Source organism: Lolium rigidum, chromosome 3 (genome assembly GCF_022539505.1).
Source record: "Lolium rigidum isolate FL_2022 chromosome 3, APGP_CSIRO_Lrig_0.1, whole genome shotgun sequence".
NCBI classification, from domain to species: Eukaryota; Viridiplantae; Streptophyta; class Magnoliopsida; order Poales; family Poaceae; genus Lolium; species Lolium rigidum.
The window spans coordinates 342,939,398-342,962,213 of NC_061510.1; the positions used below are offsets into that span (position 1 = coordinate 342,939,398).

At 44.3% G+C, this 22,816-nt stretch overlaps 1 protein-coding gene across 1 annotated transcript; it reads left to right on the top strand.

The window, feature by feature from the left end:
- The first annotated feature begins 2,391 nt into the window (after positions 1-2,391).
- LOC124703970 (importin-5-like) lies at positions 2,392-12,016 on the top strand. Its single transcript, XM_047236203.1, has 19 exons — positions 2,392-3,971; positions 4,878-4,982; positions 5,079-5,144; positions 5,218-5,382; positions 5,596-5,670; positions 5,791-5,936; positions 6,827-6,962; positions 7,059-7,128; positions 7,207-7,334; positions 7,426-7,482; positions 7,967-8,152; positions 8,435-8,527; positions 8,928-9,013; positions 9,109-9,175; positions 9,292-9,358; positions 9,433-9,569; positions 10,516-10,607; positions 10,743-10,809; positions 11,517-12,016. Exons 1-19 carry the CDS (start codon positions 2,553-2,555, stop codon positions 11,679-11,681), a joined length of 3,327 nt encoding a protein of 1,108 aa, XP_047092159.1. The 5' UTR covers positions 2,392-2,552; the 3' UTR covers positions 11,682-12,016.
- The last annotated feature ends 10,800 nt before the right edge of the window (positions 12,017-22,816 follow it).

Below are 22,816 nucleotides of genomic sequence, written 5' to 3' on the forward strand. Positions count from 1 at the left end.
CACGCCGCTGGATCCTCCAACCCTTTGTAAGGCCTAACTATTGCGGATGTTAAACTAATCCTTGATGAAACAAGGAGCAACCGTAACGGATCAGATCTACTAAACTATGATCAAGTGGGGTGCCGCCCCTACACCTAAGATAGGTGTAAGGGCGGCTAGATGTGCAAGGGTCGCATAACGAAAGCATGTAATTCGAAGAACAATGCTAACCCTAACACATCTAAGATAACTACGTTGCTCGCCATCAAAAAGGCTTCAGTACGAGCAACGCATGAACAACGTGGGCAGGCTTGTGCTGCCTAAATCGCAAGATGCGATCTAGGCAGCATGGTGCTTACCGGAGAAACCCTCGAGACGAAGGAGTTGGCGATGCGCCGAGATTTGTTTGTGTTGAACGTTGGTTGTTGTTTATTCCATAAACCCTAGATACATATTTATAGTCCAAGGGACTTTCTAACGTGGGAAAAATCCCCACCGTGCACGAGACAAACTCTACGATACAATCTACTATTATTAAAGATACACGGGCATTCTAGCCCAAATTCTTCGTGCAAGGCCGCTTCAGAGATCTTCCACATGTAATCTCCCAAGCCCATCCTGATCGCGGCCCACCTCCTGATTTAGCCAAAATCTGGTGATAACAGCTCTCCACCACGATTTGTTCGAGTGAGAGACCGTGAGCTTGTTACTCTTGGAGGGTGACCTCCTAGTTGGCTTGGTTGGTGTCCCGGTGATCTCTTCGTGGAAGATTGTGAAGGGGCCCGGGCTTCTCCTTCGTGGAGCTTGTGAAGTGGTTGTGGAGCTTGCCATCTCCGGAGCGGAGGAAAAGCTAACCATAAGGAAAGGGCCATTATCCTTCGTGGGTGTGGTTCGGAGAATAGGGTGAGCCTTCGTGGCGCGGGGAATCCTTCGTGGGACCTCCACTCCTCCAAACGTGACGTACATTGTTGCAAAGCAAGGGAACACGGGAATACATCCTTGTCTCCGCGTGCCTCGGTTATTTCTATACCCGAGCTCTCTTTCCTTGTGATAGCCATCGTGCTTGAAGTACATATATCTTGCTATCACTTGTGCTACATATATCTTGTGCCTATCTTGCTTAGCTCTAGTTGCTATTGTTACACTTAGTTGAGCTTAGCATATTTAGGGTTTGTGCTTGTAAACTAAACGATAGTTTAATTCCGCATTCTTACAAGACAAATTCGCAAGAGTTTGTAATTGCCTATTCACCCCCCCTCTAGGCGACATCTCGATCTTTCACTGAGCATGCGACGACCGAGTTCAAAAAGATCACCCCCGGATGCATCATGGAATGTTTGTGGTCGGGGTGGTTCATGTCTAGCTCTAGAATAATTTGGTTGTGCGCGTGTGGTTGCACATAGGAACCTCATGTAATGTAACGTGTTGACCAATTTATTGATTTTTTTAGGATTATGGAAGTTTGAATTATTGTGTAGACTATGTTATTTGAATGTTCGAATCATTTGCTAACTTATTCGTGTGTTAAAGTTATCTAGCAATAGGTTATCTGTAAAATGCAAAATTTGGCGGAAACAATGGGAAATTGCGCACAACCGAACATGTTCTTATCTTTTTGGAGTCGACGAACAGGTGTTGGAGACACGTCGCCTAAAGAAACCAAAAAAAAGGGACAAAATGGGATACTATTTGAGGGTGCCGCTGGAGTTGTCCTAAGTATTTGACAACCTTTCAATTGCATGAACATACTACGATTGAAAATGAGTCGTGTAGTTACAATTTTGGAAGGAAACATGGGCAAGGATCCGAAAGCAACCAGAAAAGATGGTTTAGTTTAGACCTAAAAGCAGAAGGAGATGAGAGCATAATTAGGCTGGTGCCAATGGAGGCGTTAGTGCGGGCGCTATCGTCCGAGTTGGGGCGGGAGGCGGGCGGGAGTGGGGCGGGACGCTAGCGCCGGCGCCGGGGCGCGGCGCGGGCGGTACCGCCGCCGCCGCCGGCCACCGCCGCGTTGGAGGCGAGAGTGGGGCGAGAGCGGGGCGATAGCGGTGCTAGTGGGGGCGAGAGCGGGGCGAGAGCGGGGCGAGAGCTGCCACTATAGCCCGTGCATTGGCACCGTGGGGTGAGAGTGGGGTGAGAGTGGGGTGAGAGTGAGAGAAAAGCTGACGTGGCGGGGCGGGAGTCGGGCGGTGCATTGGCACCAGCCTTAGCAAAGGTGAGCTGTGGCGTGAGCTGCTCTGATTTTGATAACCGTGTACGCGGGCCAGCCGTCATAACTCATAACTCGTGTCCCTGGCCCCCGGGCCCCGCCCCCCAGCACGGCACCACCCCGTCCACGGCCCGCACGACTCCACTCCTCGATTCCCCGTACGCTCTGCTCTAGCCCCCGTTCCCTTCTCTCTCTCTCTCTCTCCTCTCTGCGCTCCGCCCGCCCTCGCCGCGCCGCTATCGCTCGTTCCCCCCAAAAACCAAAATTATCCCGCGCTGCCGCTCCAATTCCGTCGCCACTGCCTGCTCCCCTCGCTTTCCCCTCCACCCCGCACCCCGCCTCGCCGCGCCGCATCGAAGCGCCCATGGATCCGCAGGCGGAGGCCGACGCGGCGGCGGTGCTGGGCGCGGACCCGGCGCCGCTCACGGCGCTGCTCGCCGACCTCGTCTCCCCGGCCAACGACGCGCGGTCGCGGGCGGAGCGGACGTTCCACTCCCTCCGCGCCACCCACCCGGACGCGCTCGCCCTCCGCCTCGCCCACCTCCTCCTCTCCCCCTCCCACCCCTCCGCGCCCATGGCGGCGGTCCTCCTCCGCCGCCTAATCTCCCCGTCCTCCCAGGCCTTCGCCTACCCCGCCATGTCCCCCTCCACACAATCCTCCCTCCGGGCCCTCCTCCTCTCCGCCTCCTCCACCCCCACTCTCCCCAAATCCATCTCCAAAAAGCTCTCCGACGCCGTCGCCGAGCTCGCCACCCACCTCCTCCCGACCAACGCCTGGCCGGACCTCCTCACCTTCCTCTACAAGTCCATCGCGTCCCCCTCCTCCCCGCCCGCCCTCCACGAGTCCGCCCTCAACACCCTGGCCCGCCTCGCGCCCCACCTCGCCGCCATCTTCCCCGACCTCCACAACCACCTCCTCTCATCCCTCTCCCACCCCACCTCCCCGGACATCCGCGTGGCCGGGCTCAACGCCGCCATCAGCGTCATCCAGTCCCTCCCCACCACCACCGCCCGCGACGGGTTCCAGGACCTGCTGCCCGCCATGATGCGCGCGCTCGCCGACTCCCTCAACTGCGGCAACGAGGGCTCCGCGCAGGAGGCGCTCGAGATGATGATCGACCTCGCCGGCGCCGAGCCGCGCTTCCTGCGCCGCCAGCTGCCCGACGTCGTCGCCTCCATGCTGCACATCGCCGAGGCGCCGGGCCTCGAGGACGGCACCCGCCACCTCGCCGTCGAGTTCGTCGTCACACTCGCCGAGGCCCGCGAGCGCGCTCCCGGCATGATGCGCCGCCTCCCGCGCTACGTCGGCAGGCTCTTCGCCGTCGTCATGGCCATGCTGCTCGACGTCCACGACGAGCCCGCGTGGTACGCCGCCGTCACCGAGGAGGAGGATGCCGGGGAGACCGGGAGCTTTGTGTTCGCGCAGGAGTGTCTCGACCGGCTCGCCATCGCCGTCGGTGGGAACACCATCTTGCCCGTGGCTGCCGAGCTGCTCCCGTCGTTCATCGGCGCTGAGGAGTGGAAGAGACGGCACGCCGCGCTGGTCACCATTGCGCAGATCGCCGAGGGCTGCGCCAAGGTCATGACTAAGAATCTCGATCAGGTGGTCGGGATGGTGCTCAATTCCTTCAACGATCCTCACCCGAGGGTCAGGTGGGCGGCCATCAACGCCGTAGGGCAGCTTTCCACCGACCTCGGCCCTGAGTTGCAGAACCAGCTGCACCATGTTGTGCTACCTGCATTGGCTTCCGCCATGGATGATTCAGACAACCCACGCGTACAGGCAAGTCACTATTTGCATTCCAACTCATCTGCACAAATAGTGATGATGACCCAAGTCACTATTTGCATTCCAACTCATGTACAGGCCTGCTATATTACCCTACACATCACTCAAATGATACTAATATATAAGGGTAAAAATTATTCTGCACAAATAATGATGATGACCCAAGAGTATCTAAAGGTTGCAACGTCTCAATTCTATTCGATATACACTAACTATTTTTGAAGACAACCTAAATGAGAGTCAAGAGGATCTCCAATTTCTAACGTATGTATGTGTAAGAGCTTAAACAAGTGAATTTGGAAGCGGAGACCAGAGAGATTCAACATTCAGATATTTTTTTCCCTTCAAGAACTTCACTTAAATAAAAATGTATAGCACAAGGTAGGGTCTAGGGCTCTAAGTTGTCCCTTGTACTTATACTAGCATTTGATTTAGGGAATGTGTATGTTGGAAGATATCATCCAACTTGTATCCTTTCTATTATCTTATTGCTTTCAATAATGGCAACATCGTTTACGATATATACCTCATTGTCGTGCATTGTTGTAGACCACCTTTAGAACATCCCAGGGTGTTATTTGCACCTGTTTTAGAAGGCTGGTGTCCGGATTGTTTGTTTGTTGGTCTTAGGTGTTTAGGTGACAGCAAGGTATGCTTCAAGGGGTATATAGAAATCTCTCAGTGTACCTGTTTATGCTGGAAGTGACCATATACGTGTATTTAAGACCTTGTCAGCATCTCACAAAAAGGCTTGTTTGTTTTGGTTGTGACCATAAATTGCAACTTGCGCTTTATGGTTATTTACTTCTGGTTGACTTGTCATGAGTGTTTCCTCCATCAATTGATCAACAAGGCACGCTCTAACATTTGTTTTACATTTTTTATTTCCAATGAGTTCAGGCACATGCAGCTTCTGCAATTCTAAACTTCAGCGAAAATTGCAGACCTGACATTTTAACACCATACTTGGATGTGATAGTCACCAAACTTCTGGTGTTGCTTCAGGTTAATTTTGCTTCCAACTTTGAATCTTCAGTGGCTACGGTATATACATGTGCATAATTTGACATATTTTGGAAAATTTCCTTGTTTTCCTTGCAGTCTGGAAGCCAAATGGTGCAAGAAGGTGCTTTAACTGCCTTAGCATCAGCTGCGGATTCTTCTCAGGTACAATAGGAAATAATGTCGATGGTTTCCTGGTAAATATTATCGCTAATTCGTTCCAAACATATTGCTTCAGGAACACTTCCAAAAATATTATGATGCGGTCATGCCATATCTCAAGGCTATACTCATGAATGCAACTGATAAATCAAGCAGAATGTTGCGTGCCAAATCCATGGAATGTATTAGTTTAGTTGGTATGGCTGTTGGGAAACAAAAGTTTAGGGATGACGCTAAGCAGGTAATGATCTTTCTAGTTGCTCAGATGCATATCTATTTCATGTTGTGAGCAATTTTCAAGTTATTAAATACCAGTTCTCAAATATCCAACTAGATTGTACAGATGTTATATGCAGTTTGTTCTGATTTTATTGCTGATGTGTTCGCTGGAATACTGTCTGCAAAATTCCTTAGTTTGCCCTTCGAGTCAAGTATAATACATTTTGTTTGTTAGGTGATGGAAGTTTTGATGTCACTGCAAGGATCACAGATGGAGGCTGATGACCCGATTACAAGTTACATGCTGCAAGTACGTTGGAAATTGAAACCCTAGTGGCAGTTAATACGATCACTTGTGTGCTTACTATGACTTAATCTAATTGCGATCACTAGCGTGCCTCACTTTTGCTTAATCTAATTGCATTTGTAGGCATGGGCGAGACTGTGTAAATGCCTTGGTCAGGAGTTCCTTCCGTACATGAATGTCGTTATGCCCCCTCTACTTCAATCTGCTCAGCTAAAACCAGATGTGAGCATCACTTCTGCAGGCGATGATGGAGAATCTGACGACGAGGGGTATGTTATAGGATTTCCCTCCATGTCTAAATTGGCATTTTGTCATATCTTGTTTTCTTGTAGGGTGTAGGTGGGGCAGGGCGGTTTGCCTCTTTTGCTTTCAGGATGACCTCTTCGAAGTATTTAGGGTTAATGTTCGGCGTGGTCCTCTTAAACAGGGTAATGCGCTTAACTAGGGTAGGTTCCTAGGGTCAGCCATATGTGGCTGGAAACACAGATGAAACACATCAACCTGTGAGTTTGCCTGCACATGCTGGTGAGTGGAGGCCCTGGCCGTTGCACCGCAGCAGTGGCGATGGTCGAGGGCATTAGGTTTGGTGGGTGAGGATGTGGAAGGCGGCAGCAGTGGGTGGTGGAGAGGAAGGGATGGGATGATCTCTTTGGGGCTGCTTGATGCATTTGCTCTTGTCCCATGAATAAGAGACTCTCAAAGTTAGGTCCAGGCTCGGTTGACCCTAGCTTTGGTCAGATCATCGCTGCTGTTCATCCTCATTTTATATGGTTTGGTCGCTTGTTCCAGAACGCAGTGGTGCCAGTGTGTTACTGTCGGTTCAGTGGGCTGCCCCCCCCCCCCCCCCCAAATCCCTATTTTCCTGTATTGATTTTTCATCCTCTTGTCAGTCAGTGGTGAATCTGATCATACAAGCATGTTTGCAGTAACTTCCTGCATGCTTAGGCATGATGATGTTTGTGATAATTTGGTTTGTTATTCCGAATTTGCATGCGTAAGTTAGATCCATGCAGGATTGAAACTCGGATTGACTTGTGCTCCATTTAGTTCAGCCTCTTTTTATTGAACCAGTGCTGAGATTATTACACCAGGAGATTTCTGCTAATCATCTGTATGCGCTGAACAAAATCCTTACTTCCTGTATGAAATATGAATGCAGTGTTGAGACTATCACCCTGGGAGACAAGAGAATTGGCATCAGGACCAGTCTTCTGGAGGAGAAAGCCACAGCATGCAGTATGCTGTGTTGCTATGCTGATGAGCTCAAGGAAGGGTTTTTTCCATGGATTGATCAGGTTTTATGTTGTCGTTTTTTTAATTCATCCTCCCTGTCTCCATTTTCTCATTGTACGCGTGTGCGAAGAATTGCAGCTGAATCTTGATTTGTACAGGTCGCAACTACTCTGGTACCTCTCCTCAAATTCTATTTTCACGACGAAGTTAGGAAGGCAGCTGTTTCAGGTTAGGGATCTTTTTTATTTTTTATTTTTTTTATATTTTACATGTTCTCAAGCTGTATGCATAATGCAATCTTTGCAGCTATGCCTGAGCTTCTACGTTCAGCAAAGTTGGCAGTAGAAAAAGGCCAAGCTCAAGGCCGGGATAATTCTTATCTTAAGCAACTATCTGATTATATAGTTCCAGCTCTTGTAGAGGCTATAAATAAAGTAAGTGCAGCTAAGACATTTACAATTCTGATTAGTGCTCATTCTGTTAGTTATTGTTCTTTGGTTTAAGCATTGTATTGAAACTCTGTAGGAACCTGAGACACAAATTTGTGCAAGCATGCTGGAGTCATTGAACGAGTCAATACAGGTATTGCATTTTGTGCTATTGTACTGTGGTTACAGTTACTTGTGACACTGCTCCGAAAAGTTATGTTTTCTTCAAAGGCCTTAATATCTTGACTTGGTGCACAGCCAGCTCTTGCTTATTTTGACATGTTTTTGTCATGATTATTCAACATTACTGGACTATGCTAAATTTACACCTGTGCTGTGTGTGAATACGGGAGTAGTGTATCATGTCGACCTACTCTGTAGTCTGTGATGCACAATTTTGGCTGTAAAGTTAAACATGATTATGTCTATAGTGCTGTGCTGATTCTTCTGCTGAAAGATTTGGCTAAAGTACTCTACCATTCTACTCATACTTTTAATAACATGTAACAATCTTTACCTGCTAGTACATGTCATCAACTCACAAACATCTGCGCCTTTTCAGTTGGCGGTGTATTCCCGTGCACTATGTGAGATCACTGATAAGTAGTAATAATCTGTAATCTATTGTCTTCGTTCAGATGTCAGGAACACTACTTGATGAAGGTCAAGTTAGATATATAGTGGAATGTATCAAAGAAGTAATAACATCAAGCTCTAATAGGAGGACAGACCGAACAGAGAGGTCAAAGGCTGAAGACTTTGATTCAGAGGAAGATGAGCTGCTAAGGGAAGAAAACGAACAGGAGGATGAAATCTTTGATCAAGTAAGCTAACGAAATGCTAGACTGAACTTTTGGACAACGCAACATAGGAGTACTTGTATTTTCTGATCCATATAGTGGTATAGACAAGTAACACGAATGTGTACTGAAATCAATGATTTACTTAGATGCCTCATTAATTACCTTATAAATGTAACTAAAGCAATGAAAGTTGCATGCATGATTGTTTTGTACTTTTGGTTGCTAGCGTAAACAGCTGCCAATTCTAATTGCTCAGCATCATTGCCAGTAGTTTACGCACGTTTACCCTTTGTGATTTCGCAGGTTGGTGATTGTTTAGGTACTCTGGTCAAAACTTTCAAGACTTATTTTCTCCCATTCTTTGATGAGCTCTCCGTCTATTTGACACCGATGTTGGTAAGTGAAATGATTAACCATGGGATTTGGAGTCTATGTTTATTAGCCTAAGAATAGTTTTGAAACTGAACTTTATGCCAAAAATCATTTTTTGACTTGCTAATACCAAGTCTTAAACCATTCTCTGTCACCCTTTTGGTCATCACCCTTTTGGTCATTTTCAGATAGTATGTCCTTAGACCCAACTGCTTGCTTAGCTGTTTAACGCTTCTCGTTTGTAATCCTTTCTTGAGATGTTTTTCGTTTCAAAGGAAACTTCAATGTGTATATGTTTTTTATGTGGATCCCATGATAACCGCTAAACATCTCATTGCACAAGTTGCATTCCTGTTACACAATGCATTATTTAGATGGACCTCATAAATTAAGTTATTTTCTATTACGTTTGATCCCTTACTAGGGCAAGGATAAGACATCAGAAGAAAGAAGAGTTACCATATGCATTTTTGACGATGTCGCAGAACACTGTCAAGAAGCAGCAGTTAGGTAACATCTTTATGCTCGTCCTACTCTTTTCTATAAGAAATAACTTAAAACCTTTTCCTATGAAGCAAAGTTTTTATGTTATATCTCGTCCTCAGGTATTATGACACATATCTTCCTTCTCTGTTAGAAGCCTGCACAAGTGAAAACCCAGATGTTAGACAGGTATGAATCTTTCTTGATTGCACAAAGGTTCATGACTTCATGTGATAATATTGCATAATTTCTCAAGAAGTTTTCTCTAGAAGTGTGTGGGTTCATATTTAACCTGCTGTTCTCAGGCTGCAGTTTATGGTATTGGCATCTGTGCGGAGTTTGGTGGCTCTGCATTCAGGCCTCATACTGGGGGTACGTGTTTTACTCACTGTGAATCACACTATTTTATTGTTACATTTGTTGTTGACATCGATTATTTGTTTCAGAGGCACTCTCTAGATTATACAATGTAATCAAACATCCTAATGCATTGGATTTGGATAACGCGATGGCATATGACAATTCTGTTTCCGCTCTTGGAAAGATATGTCAGTTTCATCGTGATAGCATTGATGCATCTCAGGTATCGTATGAGTCATATGCCTTTATTTTCTTACTCTGAGGTGCATTGATGCTTGGAATATGTGGTGAACTGGCGATTAAATGTAGGAAGTATTTAACTTTAACTCCTGCAGTTGTTTCCTTGAAAATTCAAAAAGGCTCAGGAATGGGTATAGATGTCTGACGTTTATGTAATAATGCTGTCTCAAGGGTACCATGTTCATTTATTCCTTAAGAAATAGTTGTGCTTGCTGCTGAAAGTAGATATAACAGCACCTTAAGGCTCAAAGTAGGCACTGAGTGTCCAAACCTTAAATGGGGTGTGCAAAACATTAAATGGGTTTGAACTAACAAAACATGATGGAGTTTAAGTTGAAACTAGACTATGCAATCATACCTAAAGTTGAACCTGTCTTCCTATTCAACCAGTTAACCTACACCAGTAGCAGGTTGACCAGACAGGTTATATATGGATATTTTCCTCTTTTCTTTGAATTAGTATTATAGAGTCTATATTTCTCAAAAGTGAACTCATTGCCTACAACTCCACTATTTATGTTGTAAGCTAAAGGTCTACTCTCTCCGATCCATAATAAGTTCAAAGTGAGGTTAGTTCAAATTTATACCACACCCTGAGTAAAAGCATGACAATTATTATTGATCGGAGGGAATACTTAATGGCAGTATTGCTCTCTTGATGTCACTAGAGTTTTTTTTTTAATTAAGATGTACATCTGAACCCAACAAATACTAAGGTATCATTATGTACTTCAAATAGGAAAAGAATAGTTTTCAACAATTGTTCATTGGATCTTGTAAAGAATTAAAGATTGAATGTCACTTATCTATGTCCTTACTCATTTGCCTCAAATATCAGATGATGGGTTTTACCTGTTAACTGTTACTTTGTTATTTTATAAATTCCTTAAACAGTGCTTCTGACGTGCAACACCTTTCAATTTTAACAGGTTATTCCTGCTTGGTTAAGTTGTCTTCCTTTAAAAAATGACTTAGTTGAGGCAAGGATTGTCCATGAACAGATGTGTGCAATGCTTGAGAAGTAAGCAATAGCCAAAAATTATTTCCACAGGATTGTGCAGTTTTACCAAGTCATGGTTTATAGAAAGACCAACATACATTTACTTAGTAGCATGATTATGTTCTTTCATACTGACTTTGTTGGCATGACTAACAGGTCTGATGCAGAGCTTTTGGGCAATAACAATCAATATCTTCCGAAGATTGTATCTATTTTTGCAGAGGTATTCTTTTATGTTTACTTCCTTTTTTTTATTTGCTGGTAAAGATGTTGTTACATGCATTCTTGGAACCATAGAGGATTTGTATACTATTCCGTTTGATGCCTTAACTTTCCGAAATCGAGCTGAAATTAACGTTAAATGATATATAAGCTATTACTGTAAAGTGCATGTAAATAGATCTTGGAGTATCGACAAAAGCGGATACCAACTGTTGTCTGTCTTGTTAATAACTCAAACCTCTAGGTTGAACCTGAAACATGGTTGCTGCAACCTATAGTTCATTGAGGATTTAGGGTCACAATGCTGTCATCCGTAGCATGTGCTTTTGCAACAATTTGCCACTCATTTCAATTGCTGAATTCTCTGTTGCCCTATATGTACTGCTGAAACTTTTCTTATCTTTTTCATGATCTTATTTTAGCATTCAGCACTTCATATTTTCCCCATTGCAATCATGGGTCCTTTCGTAGTAACACAATCGTTCTTCATTCCTCTAGATTTTATGTGCTATGCCTTATTCTATAAATGAATCAATCAAGTTAATTTGACAGAAACATTGCAATTTTACTTGTACTTGTGAATATAGTATGTGAGTTCGTCATGGAATCTTATCCATTTTTCACGTGACAATCACTATATGACCCACAGTAGTTTCAGAGCGTTCAACAGTAGCTTTTTAACACCCTATTTATTTTTGCTAAGTGCAGATATTATGCGCGGGCAAGGATCTGGCAACAGAACAGACTGCTAGCAAGATAGTTAATCTGCTAAGACAGCTTCAGACCACTCTGCCCCCTGCAGTACTTGCCTCGACATGGTCTTCTCTTCAGCCACAGCAACAGCTTGCCCTACAATCTGTATTGACATCATAGCTAGCCAGAATAACCTCAATGGTTTTACACACATGGCTCTTCACAGCTTACCTTTTTTTCTTGTGTTTTATTCACATATTTTTGTGCCTGGGTTCCTGGGGTTTGTGCAGCATACAAATGCCCTGAGCTTTTGTACGAGGGCAAGGTTTGCGCCTGGTGTGTATATTATTGCGAGTGATGTGTATGAGGCTGTGTTATCTCCACATCGCCCTGGTGAAGCTGTAAAGTTACATATCCGATTCACTAGTTAGTTGGATCGAAAGAGTTGTAAAGTGACATCAATTTTGATCGATGGTGGTTGATAGTGGAAATTATTCTGTTAGCACTTGTTCATTCATTTTGGCTTGTTTTAATTTTGTGTTTCCTATTCTCGATTCTTTTAGAATGCCACACATTGATTTCATTTAAGAAATTGCATACACATATGACCTTGATCAGCATGGAGATATTTTGCTCCGTGAAGTTTGGTATGCTATGTTTGCTAATGTGAAATTACATACACATATGACCTTTGATTTTAATGTTTGCTATGCTACGGCCTCCTCACGTTGTCAGGCCTCGTATGACCGGTGGATGGCCAATGGAAGCATTTATATATTTGATGGAAACAAACTCACCAGAAGAAAGAGAACACGGGGAGAGAAAATTCCTGCCAGCTAGGAGACAATTCGAGGCTTCTATAATGTAGGCTGACAAAGAAAGTTCATCGTCTGCGGTTTGGTGTTTGGTCGGAGACATAGAATCTTATGTAGGGCGTCTGCGTTGGAGACAAAATCTTATGTACTCCCTCCGGTTTCTTTTAATTGACTCGAATTTAGTATAACTTTTTTGATTTAGTATAGCTTTGTATTAAATCTGAGTCAATTAAAAAGATCGGAGAGTAGACGTTATGCATCAATATTTTTTAATTTCTAAGTGGCTGCACATGCGTCCGTGCAATGGACATGGTGTTGGAGATATGCCCAAGAGGCAATAATAAAAGTAGTTATTATATATCTTTATGTTTATGATAAATGTTTATATACCATGCTATAATTGTATTAACCGAAACATTGATACATGTGTGATATGTAAACAACAAAGAGTCCCTAGTATGCCTCTTAACTAGCTTGTTGATTAATGGATGATTAGTTTCATAATCATGAATATTGGATGTTATTAATAACAAGGTTATATCATTGTATGAATGATGTAATGGACACACCCAATTAAGCGTAGCATAAGATCTCGTCATTAAGTTATTTGCTATAAGCTTTCAATACATAGTTACCTAGTCCTTATGACCATGAGATCATATAAATCACTTATACCGGAAAGGTACTTTGATTACATCAAACACCACTCGCGTAAATGGGTGGCTATAAAGGTGGGATTAAGTATCCGGAAAGTATGAGTTGAGGCATATGGATCAACAAGTGGGATTTGTCCATCCCGATGACGGATAGATATACTCGGGCCCTCTCGGTGGAATGTCGTCTAATGTCTTGCAAGCATATGAATAAGTTCATAAGAGACCACATACCACGGTACGAGTAAAGAGTACTTGTCGGAGACGAGGTTGAACAAGGTATAGAGTGATACCGAAGATCAAACCTCGGACAAGTAAAATATCGCGTGACAAAGGGAATTGGTATTGTATGTGAATGGTTCATTCGATCACTAAAGTCATCGTTGAATATGTGGGAGCCATTATGGATCTCCGGATCCCGCTATTGGTTATTGGTCGGAGTGAGTACTCAACCATGTCCGCATAGTTCACGAACCGTAGGGTGACACACTTAAAGTTGGATGTTGAAATGGTAGTACTTGAAAATGGAATGGAGTTCGAATATTTTTTCGGAGTCCCGGATGAGATCCCGGACATCACGAGGAGTTCCGGAATGGTCCGAAGAATAAGATTCATATATAGGATGTCATTTTATGTGAATTAAAATGTCGCGGAAGGTTCTATGGAAGGTTCTAGAAGGTTCTAGAAAAGTCCGGAAGAAACCACCAAGGAAGGTGGAGTCCACATGGGACTCCACCTCCATGGCCGGCCAACCCTAGTGGGGGAGGAGTCCCAAGTGGACTCCCCTTAGGGGGCCGGCCACCCCCCATATGGGAGGTGGAACTCCCACCTTTGGTGGGAGTCCTAGCTTGGCTAGGTTTCCCCTCCTTATGGAAGGTTTTTGGTTCGGGTCTTATTCGAAGACTTGGATACCAACACTTGGGGTTCCACCTATATAATGAGGGGCATAGGGGAGGGGCCGGCCACAACAAAGCCACAAGTTGGCCGCACCCCTTGAGGCCGGCCACCCCCTCCCAAACCCTAGCCGCCCCCTCTCCTCTATATCTCCCGCGTAGCTTTAGCGAAGCTCCGCCGGAGTTCTCCACCGCCACCGACACCACGCCGTCGTGCCGTCGGATTCAAGAGGAGCTACTACTTCCGCTGCCCGCCGGAACGGGGAGGTGGACGTCGTCTTCATCAACAACCGAACGTGTGACCGAGTACGGAGGTGCTGCCCGTTCGTGGCGCCGGAACCGATCGTGATCAAGATCTTCTACGCGCTTTTGCAAGCGGCAAGTGAACGTCTACCGCAGCAACAAGAGCCTCATCTTGTAGGCTTTGGAATCTCTTCAAGGGTGAGACTCGATACCCCCTCGTTGCTACCGTCTTCTAGATTGCATCTTGGCTTGGATTGCGTGTTTGCGGTAGGAAATTTTTTGTTTTCTATGCAACGTTGTCCTACAGGTGGTATCGCAGCCGTGTCTATGCATAGATGGTTGCACGAGTAGAACACAATGGTTTGTGGGCGTTGATGCTCTTGTTATCTTTAGTTGAGTACTTTGCATCTTTATGGCATAGTGGGATGAAGCGGCTCGGACTAACTTTACATGACCGCGTTCATGAGACTTGTTCCTCGTTCGACATGCAACTTGTATTGCATAAGAGGCTTTGCGGGTGTCTCGTCTCTCCTACTATAGTAAAGATTCAATTTACTCTTCTATTGACAACATTAGTATCAACGTTGTGGTTCATGTTCGTAGGTAGATTAGATCTATATCGAAAACCCTAAACCACGTAAAATATGCAAACCAAATTAGAGAGCGTCTAACTTGTTTTTGCGGGGTTTGGTGATGTGATATGGCCATAATGTGATGATGAATATGTATGAGATGATCATTATTGTATTGTGGCAACCGGCAGGAGCCTTATGGTTGTCTTTAAATTTCATGTTGAGTAGTATTTCAAAGTAGTTGTAATAGTTGCTACATGGAAGACAATCATGAAGACGGCGCCATTGACCTTGACGCTACGCCGACGATGATGGAGATCATGCCCAAAGATGATGGAGATCATGTCCGTGCTTTGGAGATGAAGATCAAAGGCGCAAAGACAAAAGGGCCATATCATATCACATATGAACTGCATGTGATGTTAATCCTTTTATGCATCTTATTTTGCTTAGATCGCGACGGTAGCATTATAAGATGATCCCTCACTAAAATCTCAAGATAATAAAGTGTTCGTCCTTAGTAGCACCGTTATCAAGTCTTGTCGTTTCGAAACATCTCGTGATGATCGGGTGTGATAGATTCGATAAGTACATACAACGGGTGCAAGTCAGTTTTGCACATGCGGATACTAAGGTGGCCTTGACGAGCCTAGCATGTACAGACATGGTCTCGGAACACATGATACCGAAAGGTAGAGCATGAATCATATGATTGATATGATGAACACTTTGAGTGTTCGCCATTGAAATCACACCTTTTCTCGTGATGATCGGGTTTAGGTGCGGTGGATTTGGTTCGTGTGATCACTAAGACAATGCGAGGGATATTGTTTTGAGTGGGAGTTCACCTAGATTTTTAATTATGTTGAATTAAAATTTGAACTCATTTTGTCATAAACTTAGTCTAAACTATTGCAAATATATGTTGTAGAGATGGCGTCCTCAATCAATTTTAACCAGCTTCCTAGAGAAAGAAAAGCTTAAGAGCAACGGTAGCAACTTCACCGATCGGTTCCGTCATGTGAGGATCTTCCTCTCCGGCGGAAATCTGCAATATGTGCTTGATGCACCGCTAGGTGACCCTCCCGCAGAAACCGAAACCGATGAAGTAAAAGCTGTTTACGAGACTCGGAAAACTCGGTACTCTCAAGTTCGATGTGCCATCCTCGTGCGATCCGGAATCCGATCTTCAAAAACGTTTTGAGCACCACGATCCTCATGAGTTGATGAATGAGCTGAAAGCTATTTTTGAGACTCATGCGGCCGTGGAATGCTATGAAGCATCGAAACATTTCTTCACCTGTATGATGGAAGAAGGCAGCTCCATTAGTGAGCACATGCTCGCCATGACCGGGCATGCGAAGAAACTCGGTGACTTGGGAATAGTGATTCCTAACAGATCGGGGATTAATCGTGTCCTTCAATCACTGCCACCAAGTTACAAGAACTTTGTGATGAACTACAATATGCAGAACATGAACAAGGAGTTACCCGAACTCTTTGGCATGTTAAAAGTCGCTGAGATTGAGATCAAGAAAGAGCACCAAGTGTTGATGGTCAACAAGACCACCAGCTTCAAGAAACAGGGCAAGTCTAAGGGAAAATTCAAGAAGGGTGGCAAGAAAGCTGCCACGCCTCCTATGAAACCTAAGAACGGCCCTAAGCCCGATGCTGAGTGCTATTACCGCAAAGAGAAGGGACACTGGAAGCGTAATTGCTCCAAGTATTTAGCGGATCTGAAGAGCGGCCTTGTCAAGAAGAAGAAAGAAGGTATATCTGATATACATGTTATAGATGTTTATCTCACTAGTTCTCGTTCTAGTACCTCGGGTATTTGATACTCGGTTCGGTTGCTCATATTTGTAACTCGAAACAGGAACTAAAGAATAAACGACAACTACCGAAGGATGAAGTGACGATGCGCGTTGGAAACGGATCCAAGGTCAATGTGATCGCAATCGGCACACTTCCTCTACATCTACCTTCGGGATTAGTTTTAAGCCTAAATAATTGTTATTATGTACCTGCGTTAAGCATGAACATTATATCCGGATCTTGTTTAATGCAAGACGGTTATTCATTCAAGTCCGAGAATAATGGTTGTTCTATTTTTATGAATAATATCTTTTATGGTCGAGCACCACAAAAGAATGGCTTATTTCTATTAGATCTCGATAGTAGTGATACGCATATACATAACATTGATGCTAAGCGAATTAAATTGAATGATAATTCTACTTATATGTGGCAATCGTCGTCTTGGTCATATTGGAGTGAAACGCATGAAGAAACTCCATACCGATGGATTACTTGAATCACTTGACTTTGAGTCACTTGATAGATGCGAAGCATGTCTAATGGGAAAAATGACTAAGACTCCATTTTCTCGGTATGATGGAGCGAGCTACCGACTTATTGGAAATCATACATACCGATGTGTGCGGACCAATGAGTGTAGCATCGCGCGGTGGTTATCGTTATGTTCTAACCTTCACAGATGATCCGAGTAGATATGGGTATATCTATTTCATGAAACATAAATCCGAAACTTTCGAGAAGTTTAAGGAATTCCAAAGTGAAGTAGAAAATCAACGTAACAAGAAGATAAAATTTCTACGATCCGATCGTGGAGGTGAATATCTGAGTTATGAGTTTGGCATGCATTTAAAGAAATGCGGAATACTTTCACAATTGACACCGCCGGGAACACCACAACGAAACGGTGTGTCCGAACGTCGTAATCGAACTCTCTTAGATATGGTTCGTTCTACGATGTCTCTTACTGATTTGCCGTTATCATTTTGGAGTTATGCATTAGAGACAGCCGCATTCACTTTAAATAGAGCACCATCAAAATCCGTAGAAACGACACCGTATGAATTATGGTTTAATAAGAAACCTAAGCTGTCGTTCCTTCAAGTTTGGGGTTGCGAAGCCTATGTAAAACAGTTACAACCGGACAAGCTAGAACCCAAAGCGGAGAAATGCATCTTCATAGGATACCCTAAGGAAACTATAGGGTACACTTTCTATCACAGATCCGAAGGCAAAATCTTTGTTGCTAAGAACGGAACCTTTCTTGAGAAAGAATTTCTCACTAAAGAAGTGACTGGAAGAAAAGTAGAACTCGATGAGATTAATGAATCTATACTCGTTGATCGAGTAGCGCAAGTACCGAAGTTGTACCTGTACCGCCTACACCGGCAACAGAGGAAGCTAATGATAATGATCATGAAACTTCGAACGAGGAAACTACCGAACCTCGCAGATCGACAAGGGAACGTGCCACTCCCGATTGGTATGATCCTTGTCTAAATGTCATGATTGTGGATAACAATGATGAGGACCCTGCGACGTATGAAGAAGCGATGATGAGCCCGGATTCCAACAAATGGCAAGAAGCCATGAAATCCGAAATGGGATCCATGTATGATAACAAAGTATGGACTTTGGTAGACTTACCCGATAGCCGAAAGGCCGTCGAGAATAAATGGATCTTCAAGAGAAAAACGGATGCCGATGGTAATATTACTCGTCTATAAAGCTCGACTTGTCGCAAAGGGTTTCCGACAAATTCAAGGAATTGACTACGATGAGACTTTCTCACCCGTAGCGAAGCTAAAATCTGTGAGGATTTTGTTAGCAATAGCTGCATTTTTCGATTATGAGATTTGGCAGTATGGATGTCAAAACGGCGTTCCTTAATGGAGACATTGAGGAAGAGTTGTATATGGTACAACCCAAAGGTTTTGTCGATCCTAAAAATGCCGACAAAGTATGCAAACTTCAGCTGTTCAATCTATGGACCGAAGCAAGCATCAAGAAGTTGGAACCGACGTTTTGATAAGGTAATCAAAGACTTCGGGTTTATACAAGTGTCATGGAGAGGCCCGTATTTACAAGAAAGTGAGTGGGAGCTCGTAGCATTCCCGATATTATATGTAGATGACATATTATTGATTGGGAATGATATAGAACTATTAAGCAAAGGTAAAAGGTTATTTGAATAACAGCTTTTTCAATGAAAGACCTTGGTGAAGCATCATATATATTAGGCATCAAGATTTATAGAGATAGATCAAGACGCCTAATAGGGCTATCACAGAGTACATACTCGGACAAGATTCTAAAGAAGTTTAGAATGGACGAAAGTAAGAAAGGGTTTTTACCTATGTTACTGTGCAAGGTCTTGAGTAAGACTCAAGGACCAGCTACGGCAGAAGAAAGAGAAAGGATGAATCGGATCCCCTATGCTTCGGCAGTAGGCTCTATTATGTATGCCATGCTATGTACAAGACCGGATATAGCGCATGCTGTTAGTTTGACTAGCAGATATCAAAGTGATCCAGGAATGGAGCACTAGACAGCGGTCAAGAATATCCTGAAGTACTTGAAAAGAACTAAGGATATGTTTCTTTGTTATGGAGGTGACCAAGAGCTCGTTGTAACAAGTTACACCGATGCAAGTTGGAACACTGATCCCGATGACTCTAAGTCACGATCCGGGTACGTGTTTATATTGAATGGTGCTGCAGTAAGCCGGGCAAGCTCGAAGCAATGCACGGTGGCGAAGTCTTCAACGTAATCGGAGTACATAGCGGCTTCGCAGGCTTCATCGAAGCGGTATGGATGAAGAGGTTCATTGTAGAGCTCGGTGTGGTTCCTAGTGCATTGGACCCACTAGTCATATACCGTGACAACATGGGTGCCATCGCCAATGCACAAGAACCAAGGTCACACAAGAGGCCGAAGCATATCAAGCCGCGTTACCACTCGATTCGCGAGTACATCGAAGATGGAGAAGTAAAGATTTGCAAAGTACACACCGATCCGAATGTAGCAGTATCCGTTGACTAAAGCTCTCCCTAGGGCAAAGCATGACCAACACCAGAATGCCATGGGTGTTAGGTTCCTTACAATGTAATCTAGATTATTGACTCTAGTGCAAGTGGGAGACTCGTTGGAGATATGCCCAAGAGGCAATAATAAAAGTAGTTATTATATATCTTTATGTTTATGATAAATGTTTATATACCATGCTATAATTGTATTAACCGAAACATTGATACATGTGTGATATGTAAACAACAAAGAGTCCCTAGTATGCCTCTTAACTAGCTTGTTGATTAATGGATGATTAGTTTCATAATCATGAACATTGGATGTTATTAATAACAAGGTTATATCATTGTATGAATGATGTAATGGACACACCCAATTAAGCGTAGCATAAGATCTCGTCATTAAGTTATTTGCTATAAGCTTTTAATACATAGTTACCTAGTCCTTATGACCATGAGATCATATAAATCACTTATACCGGAAAGGTACTTTGATTACATCAAACACCACTCGCGTAAATGGGTGGCTATAAAGGTGGGATTAAGTATCCGGAAAGTATGAGTTGAGGCATATGGATCAACAAAGGGATTTGTCCATCCCGATGACGTGATAGATATACTCGGGCCCTCTCGGTGGAATGTCGTCTAATGTCTTGCAAGCATATGAATAAGTTCATAAGAGACCACATACCACGGTACGAGTAAAGAGTACTTGTCAGAGACGAGGTTGAACAAGGTATAGAGTGATACCGAAGATCAAACCTCGGACAAGTAAAATATCGCGTGACAAAGGGAATTGGTATTGTATGTGAATGGTTCATTCGATCACTAAAGTCATCGTTGAATATGTGGGAGCCATTATGGATCTCCGCATCCCGCTATTGGTTATTGGTCGGAGTGAGTACTCAACCATGTCCGCATAGTTCACGAACCGTAGGGTGACACACTTAAAGTTGGATGTTGAAATGGTAGTACTTGAATATGGAATGGAGTTCGAATATTTGTTCGGAGTCCCGGATGAGATCCCGACATCACGAGGAGTTCCGGAATGGTCCGAGAATAAGATTCATATATAGGATGTTATTTTATGTGAATTAAAATGTCGCGGAAGGTTCTATGGAAGGTTCTAGAAGGTTCTAGAAAAGTCCAGAAGAAACCACCAAGGAAGGTGGAGTCCACATGGGACTCCACCTCCATGGCCGGCCAACCCTAGTGGGGGAGGAGTCCCAAGTGGACTCCCCTTAGGGGGCCGGCCACCCCCCATATGGGAGGTGGAACTCCCACCTTTGGTGGGAGTCCTAGCTTGGCTAGGTTTCCCTCCTTATGGAAGGTTTTTGGTTCGGGTCTTATTCGAAGACTTGGATACCAACACTTGGGGTTCCACCTATATAATGAGGGGCATAGGGAGGGGGCCGGCCACAACAAAGCCACAAGTTGGCCGCACCCCTTGGAGGCCGGCCACCCCCTCCCAAACCCTAGCCGCCCCTCTCCTCCATATCTCCCGCGTAGCTTTAGCGAAGCTCCGCCGGAGTTCTTCACCGCCACCGACACCACGCCGTCGTGCCGTCGGATTCAAGAGGAGCTACTACTTCCGCTGCCCGCTGGAACGGGGAGGTGGACGTCGTCTTCATCAACAACCGAACGTGTGACCGAGTACGGAGGTGCTGCCCGTTCGTGGCGCCGGAACCGATCGTGATCAAGATCTTCTACGCGCTTTTGCAAGCGGCAAGTGAACGTCTACCGCAGCAACAAGAGCCTCATCTTGTAGGCTTTGGAATCTCTTCAAGGGTGAGACTCGATACCCCCTCGTTGCTACCGTCTTCTAGATTGCATCTTGGCTTGGATTGCGTGTTTGCGGTAGGAAAATTTTTGTTTTCTATGCAACGTTGTCCTACACATGGCCTTATTGACTAAACATGTTTTTTTTGTGCTCGAAGCAAATTCTATAGATGAGGAAACCATGTTTAGGATTGAAATACCTCTCTGTTTGATGGAGACAACTTTATTATAGGAAGCAAATTCTCTTATAATAGATGGAAACATTATTTTTGATGCTTTCAAATTCTTCGCACTCCCTTTGTTCATGCTTCAATGATTATCAAGCTTACTACCCAATAAGTGCTTCAATATTACAAGTAACGTGCTTTGAATTTTGACACAACATGTTCCTATTCCCCGCATATGTTCTTCCTTCCATAGACCTGATCTAAACAAATTTGTGGGTACAAATATTTTTTTAGATATAAGCAACTTTCTATTGCACGGAAGCAAGTCGTAATATTATTCTCCTCCCGTGAAAGAAAGAGAGGATGTAGATAGGATGGAAACCCCAGCAGCCGTCGTCGTCTACCTCGTCCTCGCCGTCTACAACTGGGAATGGACGGGTCTCCGCCTCCTCTACTAGCCGCTCCAGCGGCGGGAGGGGGTGGGGACCTTGGACCTGCTTTCGACGCTCTAGAAAGGTCCCTAAAGTTAGAGTTTGGTCAATCGACATCGTTATCACGGTGGCTATGACGGCGTTTTGTGGGACAAGAATAAGGTACACGTGTACTCGTTGGCGGCGTTCTCGCCTGTGACGTCGAGGAGGGCGGAGATTCGTCTGGTCAATGTTTCCATGGAGTTTTGGATCTCGTCGAGTCTAAGTGTGTTATAGGTTTGGTTTTAGAAGGTTCGAGATCAATTCAAGGGTTCAATGATGATAGCTACGACTCTAGGACGCTATGCACGAAGACTTCCCGGGAGTCATCAACAACGTCAGGCCGACTCCGGTAAGGAAGCGGCGACATCGACGCGTCGGTGGCTCGCTTTAGCGGCAATACTAGTCTTTAGGTGATTCAAGGATCTCGATGTGATGTTTATTATGCTAGGATGCTTTGTACTTCTTGTGAACTGATAAAATAGCTCCGGATCTTTTGATAAAAAAGATTTAACATTATTAAAAGCAAGATTTACTTGCTAAAGAAGCATACTCCAAAAATATCAGTAGTTTCCAATTTTTTTTTCCTGAAATCAGTTTCCTAACGAGTCCAAACTGAAGCAAATAATAACAAGAACTCTAGTTAATTGGCGGAAGAAATTAGATCTGGCGTGATGTATGCGCGACTAATTTGGAAACAAGAAATCGTATCCGGATGGAGTTCCTGTTTTTAGTTTGACACATCGTACGCTTCAGAGTTCAGATAGAACCGATCCTACGATGCTAGAGTCCCGATGGGAAACCGAAGCCGATTACTAGTCTTTCTTTTGTTTCTGAAGGGAAAATCCTTCTACTTAAGCCATCGGGGACCCGGGTCTCTCC

Coding starts and splice junctions, on each gene's coding strand:
- LOC124703970 (XM_047236203.1), top strand. CDS start 2,553: ATGGATCCGCAGGCGGAGGCCGACGCGGCGGCGGTGCTGGGCGCGGAC. Junction 5,671..5,790: donor TTACAAGTTACATGCTGCAA/GTACGTTGGAAA, acceptor TTGCATTTGTAG/GCATGGGCGAGACTGTGTAA. Junction 7,483..7,966: donor CATTGAACGAGTCAATACAG/GTATTGCATTTT, acceptor GTCTTCGTTCAG/ATGTCAGGAACACTACTTGA.